A 12,351-nucleotide genomic window follows, 5' to 3' on the forward strand; every position below is an offset into this window, starting at 1 on the left:
GTGCCATGCGATGTGGTGCTGCTGGGTTCAGACACAGGTCATCTTCTTACCCCTCCCCTGGCACCTCCTGGCTTCTAGTGAGGGGAGAAGACACACATCACCTCCTGCTCAGGGCTGGCAGTGGAGCATCTGGCCCAGGCTGAGGTCTGCTCTCGCAGAGGAGTGGGTAGATCTCTGTCCACGCATCCCAAGTCGTTAGAGTAACTGCTCAGCCAACCAGGCATCCATGTGTGAGCCACTTTTTGTGTAACTGAAGTTACCTATCAATGTGTGCTCATTCAAACAACAGGAGCCAAAGGCCGGCCCCACCAGCATCACCACCTCTGCCTGGGGTAGGCATAGCGAGGGGGACACATCCAGCTAGTGGGCTGTTGGTACATGGTGCAACAAGCAGAGGGGAACCAGTGCCGGGGTGCAGGTGACCTCCCAGGGGCTTTCTTGCTCAGGTGTGGACCCGTGGGTTGCAGGGAGCAGCACAGGATCCCTTAGAGGTGAAGAAGTGTGCACATAACTGTCCACATGTGTGCACGTGCGGGTGTGAGCAAGAGTTCTTGGGATTACACAGATGGGTGCTTATAAATTTGCTGTTGATTTTAAAGATTAACATTTCAGAAATATCTATTACTTCTGCTGAGAGTCAATGCTTGCTGGTTAATTATGTGTTATTAATCTATAAATGTCTTCAATCCTGATTTAATTTAAATTGTGTGAACAGAGTTTTGTCCTGCAACAGCCACCACATTGCTTGTTAGTGTAAAAAATTTGGGTGACCAACACTGACACCGGGAGTTGCCAGGGGAGTCTCTCAAGCCCGAGATGTTGGGCACGGACAGGTGAGCAGGTTCCTGCAGGGACCTGGTCCCCTCTGCCCCTCCACCCTGAGCTTGAGACAGGCTGTGAAGTCTGTAGATCCAGAGAAACTTAATGCAAATGGCATGTCAACTTTGCCAAGCCTTCCTGGACTGAGGTGGCCTGGACTCAGTGGGGGGAACAGGAAACTTTCCCTTCCTCATGAACTGCACAGAAGTCCTTTCCCTGAAGGACCAGGTGATGCTGGCTGAGGTGTCGGTCCTCAACCTTCAAATGAAGGAATTCAGTCCTCCAGACCCATGGAGATGGTGTTCTCCATCCTCCCCTTGGTTCTCGCTCCCTCTGCCAAGCTGGAGGACCACCTTTAGGCCACCAGAGCAAAAAGAACCTGGTTCTTTCCTCTAACACACTCTAGAAGGCCCTTGCAAAGGAAGAGGTGAAGGAGAGGAAGGGCAGGTCATTAACAGGAGGACTCAGCCCTGCATCCACAGCCCTCACATGTCTCCCCAGGTTCCCACACTTGCCACTGAGGCCTCTGGGTCTCTGGCACCTGTCTTGGTTACCATTTGTTCCTGGGAGACATTTCTCTTCCACCCTCTACCACACCTGCTTCCAAACTGGCTCAAGCAGTTTTTATGGCTGCACAACTCTGCAAGATGCCCTAAAAGTCCTCTGCTGAGGACTTGGCCAATATGATATGAACATCACGTACCTGCAAATCACATCTCATTGGTCAGAGCAGCTGATAAGCTTCATCCCAGCAACCCCCCAATAAAGTTCTCCTCCCAAAATAATGCCACGTGGCAGCAGAGCCAACCAAAATTTAGCCATCTAGAAGACTAATTTACACCCTGAGTTCTGTTAACAGACAAAATATCCCTGATTTTTTTTAATTTTATTTTACAACACACAAATACATAATTTTAAAATGTAGTTAAAAAGGAAAAAAAAAAAAAGGACTTAACAAAAGCCTCTCAGAAGAGAAAATCTATTACATACATTTCAGGAGACTGAATATTCCTGTCTCTCCAGGACAACCCTTATAGTTCGTTTCCAGCTCACACTATGAATGTAGGGGGTTGAATACTCCTAGCTCGAAGTGAGTGAGTGTCCTGTTCTCTGCCTGTGCAGAAGAGGTGTCCCCTGACAGGGGGGTTGGTGGGGCTTCACTGGGCAGGAACAGCCAGGCAGGGAAGCACAGGAGCTGCCTTCTGGCTGCGCTCAGCAGACATGTGCTCCAAGCGTTCTGTGTAGAATCCGTTGAAGTCCAACCTGAGAGACAAAAAATCCCAAAGTTTCAGCAGCCCGCTGGCTCAATACCGCCCAGGCGTGGCACACAGCAAGCCAAACATGCTGCCAAGGGCCCCCAAGGGCTCGGTGCTTCAAGTGCCGCAGTGCACACACTCGTCAAGGTGCTCACAGGCAGCAAGGGGATCCAAAAACACATAAACCCTTTTACAGGGTCAGATGAATTTTAGGACAAAGTTGGTTGAAATGAGGGGTGTGAAGCAAAGCAAAGCAAGTCTCACTGCAGGAAGAAGTGGAGGAGGCTTGCTTGTGCAGCAAGGGGGTCTGCACTGCAGCAGACCTCTCAAGTGGCCACACTCCCCATGTCCACCCTGCTGAGCACAGCCTTGCTCTTACCCAGCCACAGCCCCTGGAGGAGAAACCTCTCGCAGGGCATCAGCTGAATGTGACCACACCGCAGCAAGCTCTGGACCTGCCAACCCAGCATGGGACTGCCCCAGCCTGGGTAGACACAGTGGCTTGTTCAGAGTGAGACAGGGACATCTGCACTGTGCCACAGGTGTTATTGGTGACACCTCTTCTGTGCTCGTCCCTTGACGATAGGCTACATTTCACCTGTTCTTCACAGGTGTATAAAATACACCCACCACTGCTTAATATCAGAGTTCATCATTGAACTCCAGTATTAATTCCCATATGAAATCCACTGTATTTTCCACTGTAGCCACCACAAAATGTTGCAGTTTCTGTTACCACCACCTCCTTGCTAGCACAAGTATGCTTCAGACAGATTCACAATCCGAGAAGACGAGTAACTGGTTGGATGGAGGTCAGCCAAAATCCCAAGTACTGCTGATACTTGTAAACACCTCTGCAAAGTGGGCAATATCAGTAATATCATAATCCTGTCTCCCTGATAATCCAAAATGATGCCACAAAACCGCCCAGCTCCACGCCTGCTGTGACCTTCCTTAGGCAGATCTCTCCACTACAAAGCCAACTAAGACATGTGCAGCTCTTAAAAACATGTGCCCTGGGAACACTAAGTCACAGTCAATATAAGCCTGTGAACCACACAAAAGTTACTCTCTTCATTTCTCAAATTAAATTGCTCCAATACTAAATGAATGGGCACAATATTTGAGTTTCATGTTGCTTAACAACCTTAAACAAACGGCAACAAATTGTTCCTTGACATTTTTTGGTGACTGTGGAAAACAGAGCCTCAACAGATGGAATTTATCCGTTGCTCTCTCCTGGTTAAAAAGCTTACATCTCTTTCGTCCTTTGTGTTGTACAAAGGAAACCTGACGCAGGAGGGCATATTTACCAAACTTTGATTCAACTGTAAGGCCAGGACTCATTTACGTCCTTGCTTTGAGGATATGTTCCATTTCTAAAGTTGCTTTATTCCAAACTTCTTGAACTGCAGGTTGACGCGCCTCCCTTTCAGCTATGTTTTTAGCATTAAATGATCTTCAATAACTATCTCTAATGAATTTGAGTGGTGCTTCCTCAAACTCTGCTCATACTTCAGTTTCTTGTTTTGTGGCTGGAACTTCTGTTCACGGGTGTTTGCATCACTTCATACATCCTACTGGTCTTACTCTAAGCTCAGTCATTGCTGTTTTGTCCAAACTGGTAAAGGAAGGATATATGACGAATGCTAACAGCACCCGATGGGTAAGATTTCTAAGCATTTGGAATGAAATAATCCTTCTGACAAAGTTCTCTAAGCTGTAATTCTCCTTTTCACTACTGGGACATGACGGAGCGGCTCTGAAGATTTTCTGCCGTTGCCAACCCTCTGCCAGCACTGCCTCTGATGGAGCCAGGGCACTTGAGCAGGACTTCGGTGTGCTGAAGATGTGTGAGCTACACACGAGCTTCCCTGCTTTGAAGGAAACCCTCTGGATCTCCATCTTCTGTTGTTTGGTGCTACAAATATGATGGCTGTGCCTCAGTTACTCAGTACTGTAAACTGGATAAATATTAACCAGGATCAAATAAATACAAGCACAGTACCAGAATTATGAATAAAAGGGATATTTTGTAATCTATCTTACATGTTGACTATCACCCTTGAAAAGCAGTCATATAGGAAGGTTATCATTTATAAGAAAAGACTGGTAAGTCTTATAAGCTATTCCATCTCTGTCAAATATGTTATTTCAGATGGCAACTGTCTCTGCTCTGGTTCTTGGGTTCCTGTTGCCATAGAGTCCAGGACTCAATCCAATAATCTCTACAGACTGAATGAGAGCTAAACATCACATATGGGCATTCACTGTGGGACTTCCACTCTTTAAAGCATTAGTGAGCAGCCTGACCAGAGCTGGTGCATGGAAATACCAAGTGGCAAAGGACTCTGATCCTCCTCTGAACAGCTGGTCACCATTCTCAATGTGAACTACTAACTGAAGCATTTTGTTTTCTCACAACCCGCCTGAATCACCCTACTTCTCCTTCCTCCTGAAAAAGGAAGTACTCATTGCAAAAAACAACCTCTCCATATTTGGAAGAATTGGCTCCAGAGTTTCCACAGCTCAGAAGCCTCCTCCTGCCACAGCTAACACTTGTGTGTGGTCTGTGAAACATAAAGGCAGCTGGTGGAGGACAGCTGCAGGCCATGGCACCATGACCCCAACTGATAAACAGCCAGTCTCCATGGTGTAGCATCAGCTTGTCCCGCCATCCTGGCAGAAGCATAAAGTTGACACAAGGGTGGGGAGGCAATGATAAAAAGGGTGAACCTCTCATGTGAAGTGCGGGAGCAGTGATGGAAGGAGGACACCACCTGAGTTACTGACAGAAAAGACCTTACATGAATGTCTGGCATCACACGTGATAAAGTGTGATGGAATGCCACAGGACTTCCGCTGTGGCAGAAGGTATAAAGACCAGTTGAGGACTTGTCCTTGTTCACTTCTTGAGTAAAATGAGAGCCAACCCCAGCCTCAGACTGAGCTGGGTGATCGCACCACAGGGACAATCTCCACATATTCTTTACAAGACTCAAGGACTGTGAGGTCATGATGCTCTTCTATTAAAAGAGCAGGCAACTTCATCTTCAACACTGTGTTGGCCATGCCCTGCGCCACCTGCAATGATGTCCAAGCAGCTGGATCACGGAGTTAGTTGCCATTAAGATCTCTTGGATGAAGCATCATAAAAAAAGCCCATCTGTTAGAACTTGTACTAGTAATGATAAAAATGTAAGCACTTGATAAAGAAGGAGGCAGTGCTGGAGCACTGAGGAGAAGTAAATGTTCTTGCCTGGATGACTCAACTGCTTGTGGTCTTGATCCCTGCATCTAGCCTGACTCTGTGATACCTAGGAGTGACGCCAGCAAGGGGACCGTAAAAGCTTAATCCCTTTGGCCTGCCAATTTTTCTACAGATGGATCCTGCCTGCAATCTACAACAGTCCAGTGATGATAAACAGTGATGCCCAAGCAGATGAAGGTTGACACAAGATGTCCAGAAGGCCTTGATAAGCTGCACCATCACTTCCTAAAAGGATTTGCAGAGACTTAGCTGTCCTGGTTAGTCCTGAAAGGAACAGCAAACACTTGTATGGCTGGGGCCTCCACTCACAGCCACAAAAGAAGTCCTTGAAGAATTTCCAAGATGAGGAGAACTCTGACTGTGGTCACTTCAGAGATGGGAGTGAATCAGAGTTATTAGGACTGTGGAGAAGGGGTCCTCACCTACCCTCCCATTTCAGTGACTGAGTATTAGCCAACAAGGGCGGTTCTGGTGGTAGGAAGATAAGCTCCTACCCTGACAAGGAATGGAAGCAGAAGACCAGAGCAGGAAGCAGTCCTGTGGCATTGCATTTCCTTTCAGATGCCTGTGAGCATCCCTGTCTTCCTTAAATAAGGAATACAATCCTACAAGGAAGAAGACAAGACACATAATTCTCTACAGTGTTGTGGGAGCTGGTAGGTTAGACTCCACTCCTGGAAGCACCCGTGGTAACAGGGATGACAGGTTGTAGAGTTCAACCTTGGTGTCAGCTGCATGACCACATCTCAGATAGAGCAGCAGATGCTAACACAGGAGGCCAGGAGCTGTGTAAATCCATGGTAGTTGCTGGTCAAGAAGTTCTCAGAAGTAAAGGACAGCTGGAGGCCAAGTCTCCTGCCGGAATACTTCACAAAACAGTGTTTGCAAAGGCTAGTACCAGGAATCCTGGATAGCCCTGTCAGATGCTGTTAGAAAAGGACAATGAACACTTCAAGAGACATGGCACGAGGAGAGGAAAATTACCTGCTTCAAAAAAACATTCCTGAAAACTTTTCCCTCTCTCTTTTCAGGTGTAGAACATCTGAACAGAGCTGTAAGGGTTATCAGTCAGCCATAAAAGATGTCTGGTACAGAAGGGCAGCGAACAGAACTTAATGGTTGCAGGTTAATATTCTTATGGTTCTCCTGAAGATTAAGTTAAAGGATGAAAATGTACAGTTCACAAAGATGAAACCAAGCAGAGGAGCAATAAGGCTACACTTAAATAAAACAAACCAAAACAGGACAATGCAGACTTAGGAGAAAGCTCAAAGTACCCTTTAGTCCTGTGTGGCTAAAAAGAACTAAATAAGGTTCTACTCTGTTCTGTACTAAATATCAAAGGGGTTGGGGCACGAATCCTACAGCATCAAGGGAAAAAAGAAAATGTATGTGATCAACCAGTTATCATGCACATTTATGGACAAAATTATGTATCACTGACAACTCATTCTAGCGTATCTACCATTGAAAAGCATTACAACTTCAGATGACAAACATCCTTAAAAGTAGGGAATTCTCCTTGGTAAACCAAGGGTTTTCCTCAGAAAAAGATGAAAGGAAACAATCAACACCTAAAAATTACCTTAATTTCCGCCTAGTCCTGTAGGAGCTGTTTACAATTGCTCACACATGAGAATAAGCCTACACACTGGCTTACAGACAGCGTGAAGAAACTAATGGATTTTTAGGATGGCTTAGTTTTCTGTGCCCTAGCCAACAGCAACAACAAAGAAGGTAAGTCACAAATGTTCTAGGCTCACACACATCTAAAAGTGCAAATGTGTCTAGTAGTCTTACAGACATAGAGCAAGCACTTTAAAAAGTGTTGGTGTTGAAATATTTTATATTCATGAAGATCCCAGCCTCTTAAAATTATGCCTATACGCAATATATATCCTGCCTCTTCACTGGAAAAAATAAGTCACTGTAAAAATGCATTGGTTTTCGTATGTGCCTTACAGTCTGCAAGCAGCATTTCTGAAGTGTTACAGTCTTTGCCAGGTGTGAGGCAGCTGGCAACCAGCAGCTCTTACATGTGACTTCCACCAAGGTGACTCTTTGAATTAAGAGAGGCCAACTCCCAACCCTTGCTTTTCCTTTGTATTCTGTGGTTATATGCATGCCTCAGCTGAATATCTCCAGTCTGCAGGCTGCTAGGTTTCATGGCTGCTTAACTCTTGAAAAACATATTCCAGCCACAAACACTAAAAGCTGCTCCCAGCAGTAAACTCCGTAGTTGCAGTTGCAGTGGTTTTTGTTCCTAAAGCACTGGTAGCTGGATCAGAGTGAGAAGCATTCTGCTTGCACAGCACACGCATTCAGCTGGGGATAATGCTCCTGTGGTTCTTCAAAGCTAGAAGTACCAGGGCAGGTCCCTCCATGCTACACCAATCTATAATGCAGATCTTTAAAAGCCCAGCAACACTAATATGTAACAACGTTAATAATTCCAAAGAAGGCCTTGTGCATCTCGTTTTATTGAAAAAGAAACACAGAGGTTATAAACCTAGCAGCAAAACCTACATCTCCTGATCTCTCTCTTTCTACAGTGTATCTTGTGTGCCTGACTTTTAGGTATTACTGGAGGAATTTTGATTTCCAAGAAGCTAGAGTAGAAGTAGAGTAGAGCTAAGTATGGATGAGGCCACAATAAAAACATGTTAAGGGATGCTTATTTAAATAAATACAAGATATGAACTTAAAACAAATTAGCCACTTATGATCAATCCCTTGCACAGCTTTCTCATCCTGGAATACTTATGTTGTATTCAAGGAATCACTGTCTACACAGTGAGGCAACCCCCAAGAAAAATAACACTTCCATTACATTTACAACATTAATAGACAAATTTTACATAACTCAAAGGAATGTGGGTTTTTTTAAAAGCCTTGGGTTGACATGTCTTGTGATTTCAGTGTTTTCATTGATGGGGCAGACACACAGTTATAAACAGCAATTACTCTTCCTGAGCTGAATTTGGGAATCACAGGAGGGGAGTTACAGAGATAAAACTGCTGGCTTACCTGTAGATGATGTTGAGCATGCTGTGCTCACAGTCATTGGTGCTGTAAATGCTCAGTTTGTCCAACAGGTCCAGCAGATGTGTTGAGAAATTGCTATCAAACTTGTTGATCGTTGCTTCGAAGCCAGATGTCAGGTGGAGGTTGTCGGCATGCTCTGCTAAAAGCTATCAAGACAAAGGCATAGTGGCCCCATACGTTTTCTGGCTCACACTTGCCAAAGAGAAGCTATTACTCCTTCCCTATTTCCTAACCTGCTCAAAAATACTGCCGTAACGGTTGCTCAGCCACTAAAATAAATCTTTCAAAACAGTTATAATCTCCTTGGTAGTTAAAAACCTTGCTGTGCCTATCTGGGAGAACCCCAGAGTAGATCCCAGTAGAGTTAGCCTCAACTGGGCAGACATTATTTATTTTCAACAGGAAAAGCCAGTAAGCAGAAAGTGAGTGTTGCCTCAGTCAGGCTGTAACCTCTGGAGCACTCTGATTGCCTTGCAGTGTGATGGGCCCTACCAGCTGTGTGCCAGAGAGGGGCTTTCAGCAGGACAGGAGGCAGCCTGCTAACTTCAGAGCATGCCAAACAAATCGTTTAGTACATGTGCATCTAGATAGAGAAATATAGACAAGACAAACACCCCAGATATGAAAGGGATGGGCTGCAAAGAGTCACACCCAACAGATTATTGGCTCATCCATCACAAAATACTAGTTCTGGAAATAAGAAAGTTCTTGAGTTGCAGGAAGTCTGTATGTGTGTTCCCACTGCACAGCTAAAAATACAACTAAGAACTTAAAAACAAGTGCAGTGGCTGTTGTGGCAGACAGGGTCTTCAAAGCAGACTTTGAGAACACCATCAGCACTCCACACTGCCCTCAGAAATGGCCACAATTCTGCAAATATTTTGCCTTTGGGGTCAGAGGTGCTCTAGGAACTAAGAAGTTCTATCTGCAAGAGGTAGGACAGCCACCCTGACCAGACTGCAATCCAGGCAGCACTCACAGAGGAAAGGGCCCAGCTATCCATCCTGCGTCCCACCTTGTTAGTCAGCTTCTTCTTCGCAGTCTCTTCAGCACGCTCCTCCTCCGTTGGTGGGCCCAGCATTGTGCCATGTTCTAAGGTGAGCCGGTCCAACTCATTATCCAGCTTCATGCTCTGGGTGAACCTCTTGGAAGGGCAGAAGGTTGGAGAAATAGTTAGATCCCATTTTTTCAATTATGGCAAAGCATGAGGCTGACTCAGTTCTGCTAGCCCTGCAGCTAGCTAACTGCAATAAAAACTAACTCTGAGATTGAATTTACAATACAAAAGGTCCCTAAACCCAAAGGAAGGTGGTTCTTTTTTAAAGCAATGAGCTCCCTAAGACGCTGGCTAAAGTGTGCCCATGGAGATCCGTCTCCATGGGTTCAATCACCAGTCCTCACCCGACCCTCAAAAGAGCATGCTAAAAACTACAGAGCCTCAAACTTACACCTCAAACTCTGCTGCAGGACTGGCTGAAGAGAGGTAATTCGGTTCATATGAACCTGATCCCAATACTGAAAAAGAGCAGCATAGAGAGCTTTGTGGAGGGAGAAACCACAGAAACTATTTGGGAGAAAGGATGAGGGTCTTGAGCAGTCAAGATCTAAAGCCTGCTGGTGGGAGGAACAGAGGCTCTTCCACATGCATCGAGGACAAGAAGGGTTGAGTTGAAAAAAAGGGATTGTCATAGCTGGCTGGCACCCAGACCAGCTGGCAGTGGCATAGTCAACACAGGGAGGCCGTACATACCTGCATGCAGTTTGTGAACATGACACACACAGACATCAGCTTGGAGAAGATCTTCAGCAGCTCCGGGTTGGTTAGCATGCAGTCCTTCAAGCAGTTATCCAGGAAGCTTGTGTGGTGGCTCAGGACGTCATCAATATTAGATGCCTGTGACAGGATAGTACAACACAGAAAAACCAAACCAGGACTGCTGTGCTGCATGGGACCAAAGCCCTAATCCAGCATCCTGCCTCTGACAGGAGGCAGTGACCTCTCAGACATGCTCTAGGGCATGTTGAGGTACTACTCGCGTACCTTCCAGCTTTGAGAAACAACCTGAGATGGAGACTGTATTTGCATTACTGCACTCAACACCACTTCACAGGCTTTTTACCTTTGATTGGTCACATCACCTTCTCAACCAAATTATACTTTCTTTACCCATCCAAACCCTTCACTGGAAAGGAGGCTCAGGATGGAGTTATCTGCTTTATGAACATGCACTTCCTCTGCTTTAAATCTGCTTGTCATGCCCACTCCCACCTTCACAATCTCAGTAAAGTCAGCTATAGTAAGTGGAAAACAGAAAAATAAATCAGAAAACCCTAAATGTCAGTAAGTTTACAAGGCTTAAAACATACAAGTTATTCAGAAATGTGTTTTAGGAGTGCAATAAGGAACATGCAGTGTTACAAGAATTCTGTAAGATTTTTGTCCAGCTCTGCTACTTCAATGGGCAGGTCTAGTCTGGAGTTTTAAATGATAGATTAAAAAACCCCTCTCACTCTGTACAATTATGGGATGTGCTGAAGCTGAGAACACAAGTCAAGCTTAGGAAAGAACCATAGGACTAAAACGGTCAGGGTATCCACACTGTTCCATCAGGATCAATGCCAACCCCATCGCCTTTTAAACAACTAGTACAGAACAGGGATAAAAGCTGCTCTCTAATGCAATGAAGATGCTAGCTGTGTTGATGAAGACAATGATGTTGTGAAGATGAAGGTACTAGTTATATCTTTAGATAGAAACCACCTTAACTTCAAGTAGAAATGCACAAGAGAGAAATCTGACAAATAAGAAAAACAGCATCAGGTACTACATGAGACCAGTGAGGATCATCCTTTTCCCTCCTAAAATGCAAATGAAAGGAAAAAACTACCTCAGCCTGTATGCTATGGAAGTGAAAAAGCTGGTTCTGCATCCTCTGTTTGGAAATAAATGATGTTTTTATTTAAATCAGGAAAGATTTTGCCTAGTAGCTGGGGATATGTTATCCTTGGTAAGCAGCTCTTTCAAAGGAATGCATAACAAAGTGGTTGCTGAAACAGCTTCTTTAGCTGGCAGTGTTGAGGTGTTTGACTCACAGGTGCATGTATCACAATAATGCCTACGGCCAGACGTTTCCTACTCTGGCACTGTTGGAGGGCGTGCTCCATCTCCCAGAGATTTAAACGCCTTGAAGAACACTGATGAGGATGGGAGGCAAACATACATTTGGATTACGTGGGGGACTTCAACCACCCTGATATTTGCTGGAAAAGCAACATGGCAAAGTATGCACAATCCAGAAGGTTCCTGCAGAGCACCAAGGACAACTTTTTGATGTAGGTGGTGGAGAAGCCAACAAGGCGAAATGTGCTGCTCGACCTTATACTAATGAACAAGGAAGGGCTGGTTCAGGATGTGAGAGTTGGGGGTAACCTTGCCTCCAGTGACCATGAGATGGCGGAGTTCAGGATCCTGCATGGTAGAAGCAGGGCAACAGTAGGATTACAACCTTGGACTTCAAGAGGGCCAACTTTGACCTCTTCAATGGCCTCCTTGGACGAATCCCATGGGCTAGGGCTCTAGAAGGCAGGAGGACCCATGAGAGCTTGTCAGTATTCAAGGACCACTTCCTCCAAGCTCAAGATCAGTGCCATCCCTATGAGGAAGAAGTCAAGCAGAGGAGCCATGAGACCTGCATGGATGAGCAGAGAGCTTCTAGAGAAACTCAAATGGAAGAGGGAAGTTCACAGTATGTGGAAAAAGGGACTGGCCACTTGGGAGCAATACAGGAATGCTGTCAGGGTTTGCAGAGATGCAATGAGGAAGGCCAAGGCCCACTTGGAACTAAATCTGGCAAGGGATGTCAAGGATAACAAGAAGAGCTTCTTCAAATACATCAGCAGTACAAGGAAGACTGGGGATACAGTGGGCCCACTGCTGAACGAGGTGGGTGCTCTGGTGAC

The 12,351-nt window shown here is 45.5% G+C and overlaps 1 protein-coding gene across 5 annotated transcripts in view; it reads right to left on the reverse strand.

Annotated features, from left to right (window-relative positions):
* Nucleotides 1-1,690: 1,690 nt before the first annotated feature.
* TUBGCP2 (tubulin gamma complex component 2) overlaps nucleotides 1,691-12,351 on the reverse strand; it is a 36,874-nt gene continuing 26,213 nt past the window's right edge. For 4 of the 5 annotated variants that reach the window (XM_064464531.1, XM_064464527.1, XM_064464529.1 and 1 more), the window contains 4 exons: nucleotides 10,142-10,285; nucleotides 9,371-9,535; nucleotides 8,374-8,537; nucleotides 1,691-2,082 (listed from right to left, as the gene is read on the reverse strand). In XM_064464531.1, the coding sequence (XP_064320601.1) occupies nucleotides 1,977-2,082; nucleotides 8,374-8,537; nucleotides 9,371-9,535; nucleotides 10,142-10,285 (579 nt within the window). In that variant the 3' untranslated portion in view covers nucleotides 1,691-1,976. The remainder of the gene's footprint in view (nucleotides 2,083-8,373; nucleotides 8,538-9,370; nucleotides 9,536-10,141; nucleotides 10,286-12,351) is intronic. The other variant, XM_064464530.1, reaches the window with a different exon arrangement.

Source organism: Phalacrocorax carbo, chromosome 13, assembly GCF_963921805.1.
Source record: "Phalacrocorax carbo chromosome 13, bPhaCar2.1, whole genome shotgun sequence".
Classification (NCBI taxonomy): domain Eukaryota; kingdom Metazoa; phylum Chordata; class Aves; order Suliformes; family Phalacrocoracidae; genus Phalacrocorax; species Phalacrocorax carbo.